The 17,753-nt window shown below is 41.7% G+C and overlaps 1 protein-coding gene across 6 annotated transcripts in view; it reads left to right on the top strand.

Annotated features, from left to right (window-relative positions):
* The window catches only part of cep112 (centrosomal protein 112), a 320,895-nt gene that overhangs the window by 185,490 nt on the left and 117,652 nt on the right, over positions 1-17,753 (top strand). For 5 of the 6 annotated variants that reach the window (XM_033044127.1, XM_033044128.1, XM_033044131.1 and 2 more), the window contains 2 exons: positions 4,259-4,366; positions 6,647-6,829. In XM_033044127.1, the coding sequence (XP_032900018.1) occupies positions 4,259-4,366; positions 6,647-6,829 (291 nt within the window). The remainder of the gene's footprint in view (positions 1-4,258; positions 4,367-6,646; positions 6,830-17,753) is intronic. The other variant, XM_033044129.1, reaches the window with a different exon arrangement.

Below are 17,753 nucleotides of genomic sequence, written 5' to 3'. Positions count from 1 at the left end.
CTGGATTAGAGGATTTAAATTAATCAGAGGGATTGGATTTGTTTGGGCTGGAATGAAGGAGGTTGAATGTGACCTGCTGGAGATATATAAAATATATATACTGTATGGGAGGCATAGATGCGGTAGATAGTCAGAATGCTCTTCCCACAGCAGGAGTGTCCGAAACAAGGGCACATAGGTTTAAGGTAAAGAAAGGAGTTTTAAAGGGGATTTGAAGGAAAAGTATGCTTTACATTGCGAGTGGTTGATATCTAGAACTCACTCATCAATGAGGTGATGGAATCAGATGGAATCACGACATTTAAGAATCACTTAGAAAGGCATTTAATTAGGCAAAGTGCAGAAGGTTCAAGACGTAAATGGAATTAGTGCAGATGGGCAAAAAAGGTCATTGTGGATGGGGTGACCAAAATACCTGTTTCTCCGCTGTACAACTCCGCTTCTCTATCACAACCGTTTGGTTTTATGTTTCTTGCCAGACGACTTGTGTTATACTTTCCCTTTCTTTACCAGTGCCTGCATCCTCTGCTGAATTCATACAGGTTCCCAATTCACAGGCTAATTGCTTTTCTTGGCATCATTATTCATCTTTTCCTTTGATCTAGTACAATGTTTAACTTCTCGTAATAGTCACAGCTGGACCTCTTTTCCTGTTGGGGGTTTTTTTTAAACTCCAAAAGGATACATTTTATTCATAAATTAGGTATGAATTCTTTAACTGTCAGCCATTGCGTCTTTACCGTCATTCGTTTTACTGTAGCTTCTCCATTTATCAGAGCCAGCCCACACCTCATGTCTTCATAGTTTACTCTACTTGTTTTTTAGGCAAATGTCTCAGATTGGGTGGAGTCAATTTCAATGTTTATATAATGATCAGTCATATTATTGTCAGTGCCCCCTAAATTTCTTTACATACCTGATTATCGGTACATGCATTGCACATTTATAACTGCAGAAGATCTAATATACCCTGTTTCCTTATTGGTTCCTCAACATCCTGATAAAAACATAAGACAAACGATCATAAGAAATAACAGCACAAATTGGCATCTGGCTCTTTGATCCAGCTTCGTCATTCATTAAGATTATAGCTGATCTTCTGCCTCAGCACCATCATCCATCACTAGTCCCATATCTCTTGATTTCATGCATTCAGAACCCTGCCAATGTCAATTTGAATAGGGCTCAGGTAGTAATCCAAAGAATATTGCCCTTGTAGTTTAAGAAGGAACTGCAGATGTTGGAAAATCGAAGGTAGACAAAAAATGCTGGAGAAACGCAGCGGGTGAGGCAGCATCTAAGTTTCTCCAGCGTTTTTGTTGCCCCTGTAGTTGTACTTTTCAATTTGAGCTCATACGCCCATTCCTTTAGCAGGCGTACTTCCTTGTTCTGTCTATGTGTTGGATTCCACATGGACCATGTGAACTAGAACTTTTGCCTCCCGTTGACGTTCCTCTCAAGCCTCAAGGTGAGGTCCTAAAACTAAGGCGCCAGGCAGGCCACACAGCTTGCAGTTACATGGAACAGTTTCTATCCTCTGAACTATACTCTGTTGTTCCCATTTCTCCATTCTTTTTTATTTTGAATGGTCTCCTGTACCACAAACTGATGCTGTAGTGAATGTTCATTCACTCTGTGCTCTGTTCTCATAGCACATAGATGCCACCTGCCAATTCTTCGTTACCCCTCTAGGTTCCACCAGTGAAATCGATGCCTGCAATCTGATAATGCTTCTTTAAACTAATGCTGATAGTCTGTACTTTTATTTACACTTGTTTATGATATTTATTACAATTACTGGTTGGCAGTGGCTTATCTTAATCTTAAACAGAAGAAGGTTGATTTCCCTTTTTTTCCTTTACTGAAACGGCCTTTCTCCGAGCATTGATACAGGTAGTAGTTTGAGCTTCTAGGACAGTGAAAAGCTAGAAATTCCATGGCATATAGAATTATTTAAGTTTGTACTAATATAAACATTTATCAGAGGTAATAATGTTGAGAGACCATTAACGATCAATGGCAAACTTACAAATTCTTGTCATCTTTGGCTCTCACAGCTTACATCATTGTGACAAAGTTTAGACTTTTGCAGGTTTACACCCACTGAGTTATTCCAGCACTTTGTGTCTCTTTGTAAACCAAACCAACATCTACTGTTCCTTGTGTGCCTTTTCCTATATATTCATATATGACTTAGACAATAGACAATAGGTGCAGGAGTAGGCCATTCGGCCCTTCGAGTCAGCACCGCCATTCAATGTGATCATGGCTGATCATCCCAAATCAGTACCCCGTTCCTGCCAATTCCTTGTGGAATGCCAAAACCCTCAAGCCCAATTAAGAACTAAAAGGAGGCATTTGTAGGTTGCAGTGGAGTGATGGGCAGTGCTATGATTGATATTTAGCAGGGTTACCTTTGCAAAGAGAAGGAGTAGTCGTGATATCAAACTCAATCACCCCTCTAAGCTGATTGTAACTGTTCACTAACTTACTCACTAAACTGGCTCAAGGAACTTGTATTGGTGTTGTAATGGAGATCTGGTGAAATGGACTTCAATGTGAGGGGGAGAAGAGTGAATGCAGTAAACCTTCCTAACACTGATGAGAAATTGTGCCAGGAACGTCTTTATATAGTTAAATAATGTTTTGTTTTTGAAGTGTAATTGGTTAAGTGTGCACTGAGTGTTATTTACTTTTTATTACTATTTGCATTGGTTTCCTTGAGGTCATCAGTTGTTTCACTCCATAACGAAACCACTCCATCAACTGGTCTGTGAGAGAAGAATGTTCCCATTCTTAATGACATTGTTGGGAGCCATAAGGGATTGGTGATGTCCCTCTTCAACTGTTCCAGCCCACTAGGCAAAGCGATGAATCATTCCCAAGGACCTCTATCAACTGATACCACTTCCTCTCACCTCTTCTTCTCCCTCCTCTCAGGGTCTCGACCTGTGACATTGATCATCCCTTTGCCTCCTCAGATGCTGCTGACCTGTTGAGTTCCTCCAACATTTTGCTTTTTGCTCCAAATTCCAACATCTGGAGTCTCTTGTATTTCCATAGATTAGTCTTATGGAACACAAAACCTTGCTGCTTCCCAATCAACATTCTGCCTTTCCAAGTATGTTTAAGCACTTTGTACACTGCTGAAATCAATATGAGTTGAGTATATGTCAAGAGTCAAGATTGTTTAATTGTCATATGTACAGGGATCAGACCAAGGCCATGTTTACTTGCTACTGCTTTAACAGACACATTAACCCCACAATACAACAATTAAATATACAATAAGGAATAATATATTAGGTAGCCAGCCCATAATAGTGCAAGGTAAAATCCATACTGTAACCTTGTACAAAGTCCATAGTTCGGAGCTGAGGTTGGTTGTGATCAGGGTTGTGCAGTGTGGTTCAAGAGCCTGATGGTTGATGGGAAGAAGCTGTCCTTGAACCTGGAGGTCACAGTTTTCAGGCTCCTGGGCCTTTTTTCCAATGGTAGCAGCGAGATGAGAGCAGGCCAGGGTGGTGTAGTCTTTGATAATATCAGCTGCCTACTTGAGGCAGGGCTTCCTGTACATCCCCTCGATGGTATGGAGGTCAATAACTGTGATGGAACAGACATTTAACCATTTAAAGCCTCATTCTCAGGATAAAAGTATTCTATAGATTCTTCAGATCGAGAATAAGAAAATGTGTTGACATCTTCAAAACCTGTGACCTGTTTCCAGTGCCAGTATGAGTGGGCATTCATTCTAGATATAATACGTGATGACGACGAGTATGTTTTTAACCCAGGCACACGGTTTTGGAACCATCGATTACAAACTCCATAATGGGTTAACTAGCTGCTTTGAAGGTTTCAGTTTTCACTCTATAATTCATATTGCTCAGATCAGTCTGCTGATGGCTTGGGGACAGAATCTGTAACTGGAGGAGGCCTTTATGCAAAGGAAAATGGCAAATGTATTTGAAGTTTGCTTCTGATCTTGATTTGACTGATTTACTTTGTCATCAATTTTTTTAAACTTTGTTCCTTTTAAAATTTGTGATTTTTTAAAAACTCCTTCTGATGTTATCACAAGGATATTTCTTGACTTTGTTTAAACACAAAGCACAAACAGCTTCTCAAATATAATCACAATTTAATTCTATCCTGGATTCACTTTGTGAAATCTCTATTTGGTGTGGTGAAATAGTTATAGATTTTTGTCTCTATGACTACAGTGTCAAATCAAAAATTCCTTTTTTGCATTTTTTAGATGGAGAAGGTTGAGGCAGATCTGAGTAGATCAAAATCTGTCCGAGAGAAGCAATCAAAAGAATTCTCTTGGCAGTTGGAGGAACTCAAGCAGCGATATGAACAACAGGTATATATAATCAGATGTGTTTTTACATTTATGGAAACATTGATTGCCTGTAGTTTCAGCAAGTGCTTTGAATAATTTTGCTTCATTAAAGTTCAGTGCAAAGCAGTCATGATTTAGGTTGTGTCACATTTCCTTTACTTGCACTCATTATGCCAGCATTGTTGGGAATCAAGAATATTAGGATTCACATGAACAGTGTTGTAGAGGGGCCGGGAACTGCATTTGGTCGGACTTGAGGGGACAAAAGATGGCAGCCACCATCTTGCTGCCAAATAAGGAAAACGCCTGACGTAGGATGAAAGGAAGAAAGTAATATGTGTTTGTTATAATAAAGAAGTGCAGATCATTACCCGTGTGTCCAGGCAAATCATTACACTGCTCAAAGCAGCGAAATAGAGGCAATCCACTTTACTGAGGAAGCCAGCAAGGAGAAACATTCTGTGCATCATGACAGCTGAAGAAAATGGAACAAGAGTTCTTGGCTCGCCCTGTTTTAATGCACGGTGTGAATGTGAGATGAGGAGGGGAGGAGGCTGCGAACAGGGAGAAGAAGGAAGAGGATGAGATGCAATTTTACACAGCAGAATATAAATTAGAAATTGATGTATTATTAATTAACGGTAGCTGTTAATTCCCTTCAAGTGTATCCGCATTGTTGTAAACTGGGAGGCAGTTTGGCTTTAAAATTACAGCACTCACCCCCCTTCACTGACAAAAGCAAAAATACGTATCTCAAAACATTCGGAGCTGTTGCTTTTCCCTTTGTCTTGTACTGGGGGCTTATTCCCTGGTTAATTTTTTAAGCACTTTTCCTTTTTGAAATAATAAATAATTGAAATACGTGGAACTGAATTGTGAATATAACCAGTATTGTATCAGTTCAGTTAAGGGCAATGAAAACGAAAGTGATGAATATTAGAGTAGGGCTCCACAATGCGGTGTGTAATGTAGGGATACACTTGTAAAGTCGCGGTAAAACAGCAAATCTTGACTTTATTGTTTGCGTGCAGAGGGGAGGGAGGCGAAGCAGTACCATTGTCAAGACTGGGAGTTTTTGGTTAAATGTGTAAAGAAAACGGGAATCGAGGTGGCCTTGGAGTGGAATTTATTAATTGGTTTCAGTTTGAAAGTTGCCTAAGGGTTAAGTGCTCTTAGAATGCCCTGCGCATGTAGTAGCATTTGAAACTGATCTAGCCATCAGCTGTTAGACAAGAGAATGTCTGTGCTTAAATCTTTTGGTCCGAACGCCATCTCGACGAAAATCAACCAAAACTGAAGAAAAATGCAAGTGACTGCTCCTAGCAGCTGTGTGGCCTGGCATTTGCTGGAAATCTGGCATCCTGCAGGCCCCTATTCATCACCTGCTTCAAAGCCAGCCTAGCTGCCTATAGTCAGAAGGCCAGGTAGGGTGCCATTGTGCACAGTCTGGGAGGATTAGTATCACAGCAGTAGAGACTAGGCCTCGGTTTCATACTACCATTCAAACCTACTGAGAAGAGCTGAGGATTGGCCAAGGTCACAGTATCCAGCTTGGTAGGGACTGAGAACAGAATATTGGGGAATAGACTGCTTTATGTGTAATCATAGCGAGCCACCAGCACAGCAGGCGTCCTGCTGAACACGTAAGTCTGTTTATTTCAGAATCACGTAGCTGACAGCGAGATAATGCTTCGGCTTTCATGTAAAAACGACTGTAAATTGGTTGATTTTGCCTGCATGGAATTGGAACTGTAGAATCCCGTAACCTGCTGATTTTTCCACAAAAACAAAATCCGAATTCCATTCTGTACAGATTTAAGGGGAAAAAAAACCTTTGTGCGTCTTTTCATTGAAACGTCATTTCTGATTTGAATAGCTGCAGAAATCGGCATCTTATGGTTCACATAGTAAAGGCTAGGTTTTACAGTTTTAAGTTGTTGGGCCGGTTATTCGTATAACGAAGAAAAGCACAAATATATTGATATAAATGTAATGGTGACTTCTGTAAGACATTGATGGATTTATTGTTTCTCTGTTTGATTTGTAACAGTGGGCTGGGAGGGTGGCGGCATTGAGTACCCAGTGTACAATGAACAGATTCAATTGAGCTTTAACACCTACAGAAGGGTCTGGGCACAATGACGTAGAAATTTTGTTTTGCATTGGGGATAAGAAAAGAAAATTTTTGCCACATCGATCGATTTAAGAGGAATTAGGAGGAGGAAAAATGCAGCAGAAGAATTGTTGTCATGGTAACAGTGATGTGGTATTGATGAACAGTGCTCTTCCTCATCCAATCAGATAGTCGAATTGAAGCTGGAGCATGAACAGGAGAAGACGCACCTATTCCAGCAACACAACGCGGAAAAAGACAGCCTGGTCCGAGAGCACGAACGTGAGATAGATAACTTGGAGAAACAGCTTCGCGCCGCCATAGTGGAGCATGAAAACCAGACCCAGGAATGGAAGAAGCGAGATTCGCAGGTGAAAATGGCTGACATGGTTTATTTTTATTTATTTTGCTAAATAAACACAAATCTTAATTTGAATGTTTGCAAGAGATACCATACGATTTTTGGGAGCGTTGGAATTGTATGCTCAATCAGCGATTTAGTGAGGGGCCCTTCGCGTACAAGTCTTCTATTGCCAGATATAGATAAATAAAGCTTAATCTGCAGAAACGGCAGGTTGCCGGCTTTAAAATGTCCCCTGATGCGACACAATTTGGCTTTTCACTTTCACCTGGAGTCACGGTTCCATTACTTCAAATTTCTTCGGTAAACTGAGATTCGCTTTCGGTCTTTGTGATGCGTGTAAGTCAAATGTTCGCGTTTTATGGTTTATTTTTATTTTGCACGGTGGGAAGCCTCACATCATTTTTATTCCCACCACTCCCTCCCCAAAATCCCTCATTTTCGCACTACTGGATGTCCTGTCTGTGAGGTTTAGACACTCTGCTCTCCCCCTAGAGGTTTTTTTGTTGTTGTTTTTTTGCTCTCAATCCTTGAACTTAACAATCACTGTTGGAAGCCACTTGACAGAATAACCCCCAGCTGTGGACACATTTGAATCATCAAACCTGCCGATGAAATGTGCATTGTCAGCATGGAAAATGATTTAGATTAGTTCTGAGCTTTTTTTTAAAAAAAACTTTCAAATGCGTTGTGTTTTTGAGCTGTAAACCCAAACTCTATCAGTAGGAAGGAAAGAGGCCTGTTTGAAACCACAGCAGAAAGATTAAGGGAATGGGGTGAGATGAAACCTGATGCCTGATGCATCACCAGCATGTACGAGAAAACTGACATTATAAAAAATAATAATAATATTAAGATTTTGGGTCGATATTCGAAGGACATTTATTTCAAGAATGCGAGTCAAAGAAGGAGAAATGAATGTGTCAAAAGCAACCGAAAATATTTGAATATTCCCATAATCATTGAATCTATTACCACAGAAAAGCTATAAAAATAGGTTTTAGTCATTCAACGCCCCAAAATGTGGACAATAAGGTTGCTTTGTTTAGATCAGCAAGAATGAGTTGGCGCACCTAAAATGGTGCCTGTTCATTTCTTCGTGAAGGCACCTACTTTGCTTGTCACGCTATCTTAATATTTCAAATGATAGTTCATTTGAGAAGAATAAAAATAATGCAGCCTTCATTTTGTGACCTTCGATCGTTCGATGTAGAATATGGGCATGCAACAGATTTCAACAAAAGGATAAAACCCAGGGCGTTATTGGAGCTGTGCTGAGCGATTGCTTTGCATGGGCAGAGAGACGTGAAGCTTGCGGAGTCTTCCGTTCCGCACGCTTTTTCCCGTGATAGCTATCCCCAATTGATTTTTTTTGCATGCAACTGATTTTTATTCAGCATTTTAAGGAACACAATTTTTCAAAGAACCATGTCTTTATTTTAAATATCATTACAGCACATAAGTGGAATTATTGTTAAAAAAAATGCTGCTTTCTTCATTTAAGTATTGGATCTGGCCATTCCGGTCCAATATGGTGCAATAGGCTGCTGGCATTTGACGTTTATAAATAGACATTTTTGAAAGCGTTGAACATCTCCAAAGTCATCTTTCTTACCAACCCTCCTCCAAAACGACCCTGCTTCAGTATCTGTGGGCAAGAGTTGAAAGCAGAGATACGGTGTTGGAGAAATTACGAGATTTTGAGGTGTATTCAGTGGAATATTGTGCTAGGTATAGTTGAGTGAAGTATAGTGAACTGTTAAACAAATTAAATTGTTGTGTGGAAAAGCAATCTTTGAAAGGGAACATGGTGTGAAGACATTTCATTTGGAACAAGCCTCCCAGAAATCACCAGTAAATTACTTGGAGGGGAAAATTTTTTGAAATTTATTAAGAGGAATCTCTTTATTCCATTCCCTCTGTGAACGGACTCCAGCCGGGGATTACACCTCGTACCTTTTCTGGCTGAGTGAAGTCAGCGGAGCTGATGTAAAGGAATTGTGCGGTTTCCAGGTAGAGCATGCAATTGCCTGTAGCTTTGGCTTTGGTTATGCCTCGCGATTAGAAAAAAATATTGTTCATTACCTAATATGATTTCATTTAATCCTATTAAAATACTCTACTGTTTAATTCCAGTAAGAATTTGTTCAAGAGAAATCAAGGTTGCTTATGTTTGCACCCAGGAATTGAATGGTGAGGGGAAATAATTCAGAAATCCAATATTTATAGTGTCTATTTGATTATTCAGTTGTGCTCTAGTACTTAAGTGGGTGACAAAGGATGATCTCAATTTGTTTAGCGTGTTTGAAGAATTCCGAGACGATGTCAAGGCATATTTAGTTACGAAGAATGTAGAGGGGAATTATAGAGGGGAAATTGCTTAAGGTGGTAGTGACAAGCATTGTTGAACTGAGAAACAAGGTCTGAAGTAGGATCCCGACCCGAAACGTCATCTATCCATATTCTCCATTGATGCTGCCTGACCCGCTGAGTTACTCCAACACTTTGTGTCAGTATTGAACTGAGTTACTTGCAAGTTGTTTATTCCTGGCAATGGTTGAATGTTGCTTGAGTTTCAGCATTGTTAATATTGTTTTTAAAATGTAAAAAAATATTGCATGCTAAGAATCTGAAACAAGAGCAGAAAATGCTGAGAGTACTCAGATGATCAGGCAGCCTGTGTGGAGAGAGAACCAGATTTACAGCAGCTATTGGCTTGCTCTCCCAGTTTCCTGTAATTGTCTTTGCTCATATTGGTGTGGAACAATCGAACGTTTAACTTTTAAAATATTATAGCTATTGAGAAGGTAGACAAAAATGCGGGAGAAACTCAGCGGGTGAGGCAGCATCTATGGAACGAAGGAATAGGTGACGTTTCGGGTCGAGATCCTTCTTCAGACGGGTCTCAACCTGAAATGTCACCTATTCCTTCGCTCCATAGATGCTGCCTCACCCGCTGAGTTTCTCCAGCATTTTTGTCTACCCTCGATGTTTCCAGCATCTGCAGTTCTTTCTTAAACATAGCTGTTGAGAAAAGGTTTTGCTCCACAGATATTTATTTCATGTCATGCTCTTCATTTCGTACTGGTTATCTCAGTAGATGAAGGATGCTATCTCACTCATTCAAGCCTGCTTTACTTTGCTTGCTGGTTTAGAAATCTGCTTTTAGTATGTGAATGTGAATCTCAGAGATTTTAATCTAGGATAACTTAATGTCAAATAATCATACTGAACTACACATGGAATACTATTGATTCAGTTATTCAGAATAAAGTACTTTTTCTTTACTCCCCCACCCCCCCTCCGACATCAGTCTGAAGAAACTTCTCGACCCGAAACGTCGCCTATACCTTCTCTCCACAGATGCTGCCAGTTTCTCCAGCAATTTATTCTACCTTCGATTTTTCCCGCATCAGCAGTTCTTCCTCAAACAGAGTAAAGTACTGGTCCTTTTAAATTCAAACCAAATGTTATTTGTGATTTTGATTACTTAGAAACCATGAAGGTAACTTGATTCAATTCAAATGATTGGTGCAGAAATAAAAACAGAAAATTCTAAATATAGTCAGCAGGTCAGGTAGCGCCTGGGGAGAGAGAAAAGGGTAGACACAAAAAGCTCAGCGGGACAGGCAGCATCTTTGAAGAGAAGGAATGGGTGACGTTTCGGGTCGAGACCCTTATAATAATAATAATAATAATACATTTTATTTATGGGCGCCTTTCAAGAGTCTCAAGGACACCTTACAAAAATTGAGCAGGTAGAGGAAAAACATGTAAGGGGAATGAAATAAATAGTAGAGACATGACTAGTACACAAAGTAAAGACAGAATTCAATACAAAACACAGTATGAGGCAATTCATGCACAGATGAAAAGGGACGGGGACGTGGGGCTAAGGATAGGCAGAGGTGAAGAGATGGGTCTTGAGGCGGGACTGGAAGATGGTGAGGGACACGGAATTGCGGATCAGTTGGGGGAGGGAGTTCCAGAGCCTGGGAGCTGCCCTGGAGAAGGCTCTGTCCCCAAAACTGCGGAGGTTGGACTTGTGGATGGAGAGGAGACCGGCTGATGTGGATCTGAGGGACCGTGAGGGTTGGTAGGGGGAGAGGAGGTCAATGAGATATGGGGGGGCCAGATGGTGGAGGGCTTTGTAGGTGAGGATCAGGATTTTGTAGGTGATCCGGTGGGAGATGGGAAGCCAGTGAAGTTGTTTGAGGACTGGAGTGATGTGATGCCAGGATTTGGTATGGGTGATGAGTCAGGCGGCTGCGTTCTGGACCAGTTGGAGTCGGTTGATGTAGGTGGAGCTGATGCCAAGGAGAAGTGAGTTGCAATAGTCCAGTCGGGAGGAGATGAAGGCATGGATGAGTCTTTCAGCAGCGGGCGGCGTGAGAGAGGGTCTGAGTTTGGCGAGGTTGCGGAGATGAAAGAAGGTGGTTTTAATGACATGGCGGATGTGAGGCTCAAGGGAGAGGGTGGAATCAAAGATCACGCCAAGGTTGCGGGCCTGGGGAGATGGGGAGACAGTGGTGCCGTCGATGGTGAGAGTGGGGTTATTGATTTTGCTGAGTGTGGCTTTGGAGCCTATGAGGAGGAATTCTGTCTTATCGCTGTTGAGTTTGAGGAAATTATGTTGCATCCAGGTTTTTATAGCTGACAAACAGGAGTTGATATGGGAGAGGGGGGGGGGGGGGTTGTGGGGGGATTTGGTGCCAAGGTAGATCTGGGTGTCATCAGCGTAACAGTGGAAGTCCAGATTGAAGTGGCGGAGTATCTGACCAAGGGGGAGGATGTAGATGATGAAGAGGAGGGGGCCGAGTACGGAGCCTTGGGGAACGCCTTGAGTGACTGCGGCTGTAGCAGAGGTGTGGTTGTGGAGAGAGATGAAGTGGGATCTGTTGGAAAGGTAGGAACGGAGCCAGCTGAGTGCAGAGCCTTCAATGCCGAGGTCTTTGAGTCTGGTGAGCAGGATGTTATGGTTCACTGTATCGAAGGCTGCGCTCAGGTCGAGGAGGATGAGGATGTTGAGGGAACCAGTGTCAGCAGAGGTGAGGAGGTCGTTGAGGACTTTGAGGAGAGCAGTTTCTGTGCTATGGAGGGGGCGAAAGCCAGATTGGAGGGGTTCAAGTAGGTTATACGCAAGGAGGTGGGAATGAAGTTGCGACGCAACGATACGTTCCAGGGTTTTTGAAAGCAAGGGGAGGTTTGAGATTGGGCGGTAGTTAATGAGAGAGGAGGGATCAAGACCAGGTTTCTTTAAGATTGGTGTAACGGCAGCAGTTTTGAAAGCGGAGAGGACAATTCCTTGGGACAATGAGGAGTTGAAGAGATTAGTGAGGTAGGGGCAGAGAACGGGGAGGCAGGACTTCAACAGGGGAGTGGGGAGATGGTCGAGGGAGCAGGTAGTGGGTTTGGAAGAGCTGATGAGTTTGGAGATTTCAATAGGGGTGACCAGGTCAAACTGGGAGAGGAAGCAGTGTGGAGGAGGGGTAAGGAGGTCAGTGGAGATGTTGAAAGGAGGGGCCTTGGTAGGTGGTGGAGTAGATGCTGGGGAGTCGGGTACAGGGGATAAAGATTGATAGATGGTGCTGATTTTATCAGCGAAAAAGTGGAGGAATGAGTTGCATAGATCCGGAGTAGAGGTAGGGAGAGTGTTGGCTCGAGGCTTGAGGAGGTTGCCCACTGTGGAGAAGAGGGTTCTGTGGTTTAGGCAGGGATCGGTGAATATGGAGGAGAGGTAGGCAGATTTTGCAGCAATGAGAGCATCTTTGTAGTCAGTGAGGTGGAGTTTGTAAGCTTCAAGGTGGACTGTGAGAGATGATTTCTTTGTAAGTCGTTCGAGTTGGCGACCAGTCTGTTTCAGTTTACGAAGTGCAGGTGTGTACCAGGGTGAAGATGTGTTGAAAGTTACGGTTCTTGTTTTGAGGGGGGCCAGAGTGTTGAGGGAGGTTCTTCAGACAAAGGTAATGTTTTACGTGGGTAACCATTCAACAGCTATGTTGAAACGTCATTGACCTGAAACTGCCTCCATTTCTCTCTCTCTGGATTCTGCCGAGGTCTGCTGGCTATTCACAGCGTTTTCAATTCTTATTTCAGATTTCCAATTTATGTAGTGTTTGGTTATGTATTTGCCAGTTTGCGGTTGGAGAGACAGTATTTATGCTTGAATTTGTTAATAGTCCTCCAACGACAGCGTAAAATGGAGTGAACACCCAATAGGGCAAGCAATTGAGGCAGCATCTATGGAGAGTAGGAATAGGCGACGTTTCTGGTCTCGACCCGAAACATCGCCTGTTCCTTCTCTCCATAGATGCTGCCTCACCCGCTAAGTTTCTCCAGCATTTTCTGTCTATCTTCGATTGTTCCAACATCTGCAGTTCTTTCTTAAACAGGGCAAGCAATTGCCCAGCTGAAACAGGGCAGGCACGAGCGATGTGAGTAGCAAAAATGAAATGTGGACATACGTGGCATGACTCCAAAATATTCAATAGCATTGTCAATGACTGAGAAGGGCGAGTGCGTGATGGCATGAGTTACTGAGCGACAAGACTTGACTTTGCAAGAAGTTCCAGGTGCCATCACTTAGACCTCCTGAAGAAGACGAGGAAGTAAGAAGAGCAGCAGGCTGTTTTTCTTGCACTGGCTTTGTCGGTCTGTGAAACACCCAGAAGAGATTATGTCTACTGTGACAGTCTTCAGCACATGGATTAACAAAGGCTCATTGCATCAGCTTTTGAACATGAGGGACTATCCTCAACAGAGATAATGACTGACATGCAAAAAAATCATATTACAACTATGTTTATCACTTGATAATGCCATGTTTTGTTTAATTATGGTATTCAATGATGGATGCAAATAACAGCGTGCTTGAAATAGCACAGCAAGTAATTTCCAAACTGGTCAAAGAAACATTGTTACAAGAGGCACGCTTGTAGTGACTTTGATGATCAGAAAAATGAATCATGGGCTCTTTTGTAAATAACATCTGGAATCTCTGCTGTGCTTTATGACAGCTTCACAATGAGATCAGAAAATTGGATCCAAATCTTGTTGATCTGGAATATCTGCACTGTGAATGACACCATCCTGCTTCCTTACGGTCAAGGTGTTTTGGGCCTGAAAGCTTTGGAAGTGCAAGCTAATAACGATGTGACAAGAGCATTTGGAACCTGAGTGAATATTGACCCAAGAGTCAAGTTAAGAGTGTTTAATTGTCAAATGTACTGAAAATAGAACGATGAAATTCGCACTTACAGCATCACGACAGGTCCAGCATTCATCACATAACTCCAGCATTATGTGGCATTAAAGGAGCACGAAAGAAAGAATTGAACAACCAAGAAAGAGGATGTAATGCAGTTGGGAAATATGAATCGACGCTCCAACAGTGGCCTGCGGATCTCAACATCGAGGAGCTCGCAGTCTCAGGTAGAGACTGATGTCGGGAAGCTCCGAGCCCCGACTCGGGAGTCCGATCGCCCGGCGCGGGGAGCTGAGATCCCCCCCCGATGTGGGAGCTTGATCGCCCCGATGCGGAGGACTTGACCGCCGGCTGCAGGAGCCAAGATCGCCGCGACAACAGAAGGTTCGAGTGCTCCGACCACGGGAGAACAAAGAAGGGAAGAAGATTGAACTTTTTTTTGCCTTCCATCACAGTGAGGAATGTGGAGGAGTCGGTGTGGTGGATGTTCAGGTTAAATTTTATTTGGGTGTCTTGTTGCTCTTTATTGGTATGACTGTATGGCAACCTGAATTTCACTGAACCTTAATTAGTACATGTGACAATAAACTCACCTTGAAACCTCCAAATCATTTACGGAAGAGTGGAAAAGTAAATTGGATTAAGAGGAAAATATAGACAAAGGAGAACCAACGCACAATGTAAAAAAAAGGGATTTTTAAAATTCGTCCACGAATGTGACAAGAATTTAATTAGTTCCTTTCCAGCGATTTCTGATTTATGTCAGATTTCCAGCATCCGCAATGTTTTGACTTTCTGTCATTGTAGGGAGCAGCAGGGAGATGAAAGAGACAATTGTCAATATACCAGAACCCATGCTTGCAGGTTAGGCCCACTAACAAGGCAATGCCTGCCTGCTGCAATAAGCTGGGTGTATAGCCCACTACACAACCAGGTCAACAACCAATTGGACAAGAGGGGGCTGAAAATGAAAACAATGTGGATATCTGAAAGAAAAAACAGATTCTGATGAAAGCTAATATAAAGGAACTGCAGATGCTGGTTTATAGCAGACATAAACAAAATGCTGGAGTAACTTAGCGGGCCAGGCAGCATCTCTGGAGAAATTAATAGGTGACGTTTCGGATTGGGACCTTTCCCGACCCAAACATTCCCCTATTCATTTTCTCCAGAGATGCTGTTTGACCCACTAAGTTACCCCAGTAACGTGTCTATTTCTGATAAAGGGTCTTCAACTTGAACATTAACTCTATTTCTCTTTCCACCAATGCTGACTGTGTCCATTGATTTCAGCATTTTATGCTTTTATTCAATTGGGACATTATTAGCAAGAAAGAGTTATCATTTTTTCTCCCCTTAGCATTGTTATTGTGTTTATTTCCATCTGCACTATAAGCTGATAATAAGCTGGACGCATTTTTAATTAACGAATGATGTAATTCATGTTGGTCAACACATCCATTTTTATCCCCTGTTGAATACAAACAGCAACATAAGATAGCTGTCAGTTTCATAACACTCTTGGATTTCTCATAGTGGAATAGCCTTTGATAACTGTTCAATTGTGTCCTGTGACAGTAGGTAGCCGTGAATTCTGTCAATAGATTATATTACAGCGAATGTATATGTAAATCCTTCAAGGGGATTATAGTCGTAATTTGTACGTTGCAACTGAAATATAGCCCATAGAGTTTCTGTATGATAAGCAAAGAGAAAGCTGGATGAATATATGCTCCGAAGATAGAAACAAAATGCTGGAGTAGCTCAGCGGGACAGGCAGCATCTCTGAAGAGAAGGAATGGGTGACGTTTTGAGTCGAGACCCTTCTTCAGACGAGCCTGAAGGATATTTGCTCCTTCTGGTTTGCTTCCCCTGGTAAATGAAACGTTGGGTAATGTTGTTTGGGCAGCTATTTTGTATGTGCCATCTGATTCCCTCTCTCTCCAGCTTCCTATGTGTTGTGTACACAGTATTACCCGTGCCTGACACCTCTTGCCAAGAATCATGTACTATAATCTATTGACAGCAGTCCTTAGGTATGCCCCGAATCGCCATTCTGAAAGCCTCCTGTAGCTCTATGGAAGAACAATTTCATTTAGCTAACCACAAAACAAAGAATGTTGATGACTGCGGCTTTATAGTGTGGCCACAGACTCTTGGTTCCGTGTCATATATTTTCCCAGACTCTCGTCAGATGCTTGCTGTGAGGGATTTGAGGTAGGAACTGCCAAGCATCCAAGCGGTTGACACTATTAATTCTAAAAAAAAAAAAAATCAAATTTTTATAAAGGGCAGTAATACCACTCAGAACTACTATAATACTGCAACAATGGAAAAGTGGTTTGATCTGTAAACATGAAGCAGTGACTTGATAATGGAAGGTAATCAGAGTGCTCATTTGGAGTTGAGATACAAAGACTAATTGTGCCAATGGATGACTGCATCCCAGTTGTTACTATGACAACTTTGAGTTATCAATTATAATTCCATGAATTATGCATCTTTATAAATCTCCCCATGTTGTTACAGAAGGAATTGTGAAGATATTATTGGTCACAAATGTGTGATTATTAAATAAATACCTGCTCGAATGGAACAACTAGAAAAGCCCCACAGGGTTCAAGGTGAATGACCTTGGGTCAGGTGAATGCAATTATAACAACAGCAATTACTGAATTATCTTTGGCTTTATTTAATATGATGCAACATGGTGGGCAGACTCAAGTGTAAGGAGCTATTCTCCAAGTGAGCGAGTGGATGGATCAAGCTGCTAAACGGAGTTTCAGTTTATTGGTTTTCATAGATGTTTTCAGGTCAAAAGTAATATTATCATAGTTCGTTATCTCAATTTTCAGCAACAATGTAAAGCCAATAATATTTCGAGCAGTATGTCTGAGTGTATCATTCATTACCAATGGAAATGTAAGTATTTTCCTAACACAGGTTCAGACTTTTGTTTCAATCACTGACCCATCTTGGATGCTTATTATTTCTTGTACTTACACATATGCACAGAAATTGATATTTGCTTGTAATTAGGCTCTGTTATTACAATTGCCACACAAGTATAATTTTCTTATATCTCTCTCCTGAATTGTTGCAAGGTATAGTTTTCAGCATCGTGGCTGTGCCAATATCTTAGCACAAGCTGATGCTGATCCTGGGACAAATGTAGTGCTCACTGGGCTATCATTATCCCACTTCACTGGGTTACCTGAGCCAACCTTCCTCGGTCTATGTGAACATCATTCTCATGAAGATGTAGATAATGTCGGAAAATACCAGCAGAAGTCAGTGTCCCCTCGGAAATATGTATTTTATGAACCCTATTCCTTCTCAATAATTCTGTATTTTTATTTTTTAGGATTTTTAAATATTTTTAATATACCAATTCTAACCCCGATATCCACTGTGTGATATAGCATGCTTCAGAAGAGCTAAAATGTCATTTTGCTCTTTTGCTCGATTGACTGTACAGAGCAGCAAGGGTATAATGCAATTATTATAGGGTGATATGATACCAGTTTGCAAAAGATGTTTTTTGCTGCCGAGCTTCTATGGCACTCGATAAACAAGAAAATGCATAATCTGAGACTGAAAGACAAAAATGTCTGAAACAGCTCAATTCATTAGAAGCTGGCTCGTTTCTCAACAAGGCCCTTCATGGAACTTCTTGCTGCATTCCTGATTAGCATCTTCAAAGCCACTGGCAGCTGTCAGCCTTTAAAGC

The sequence above is a fragment of the Amblyraja radiata genome, chromosome 26 (genome assembly GCF_010909765.2).
Source record: "Amblyraja radiata isolate CabotCenter1 chromosome 26, sAmbRad1.1.pri, whole genome shotgun sequence".
NCBI classification, from domain to species: domain Eukaryota; kingdom Metazoa; phylum Chordata; class Chondrichthyes; order Rajiformes; family Rajidae; genus Amblyraja; species Amblyraja radiata.
This window is presented reverse-complemented; position numbering and strand designations above follow the sequence as displayed.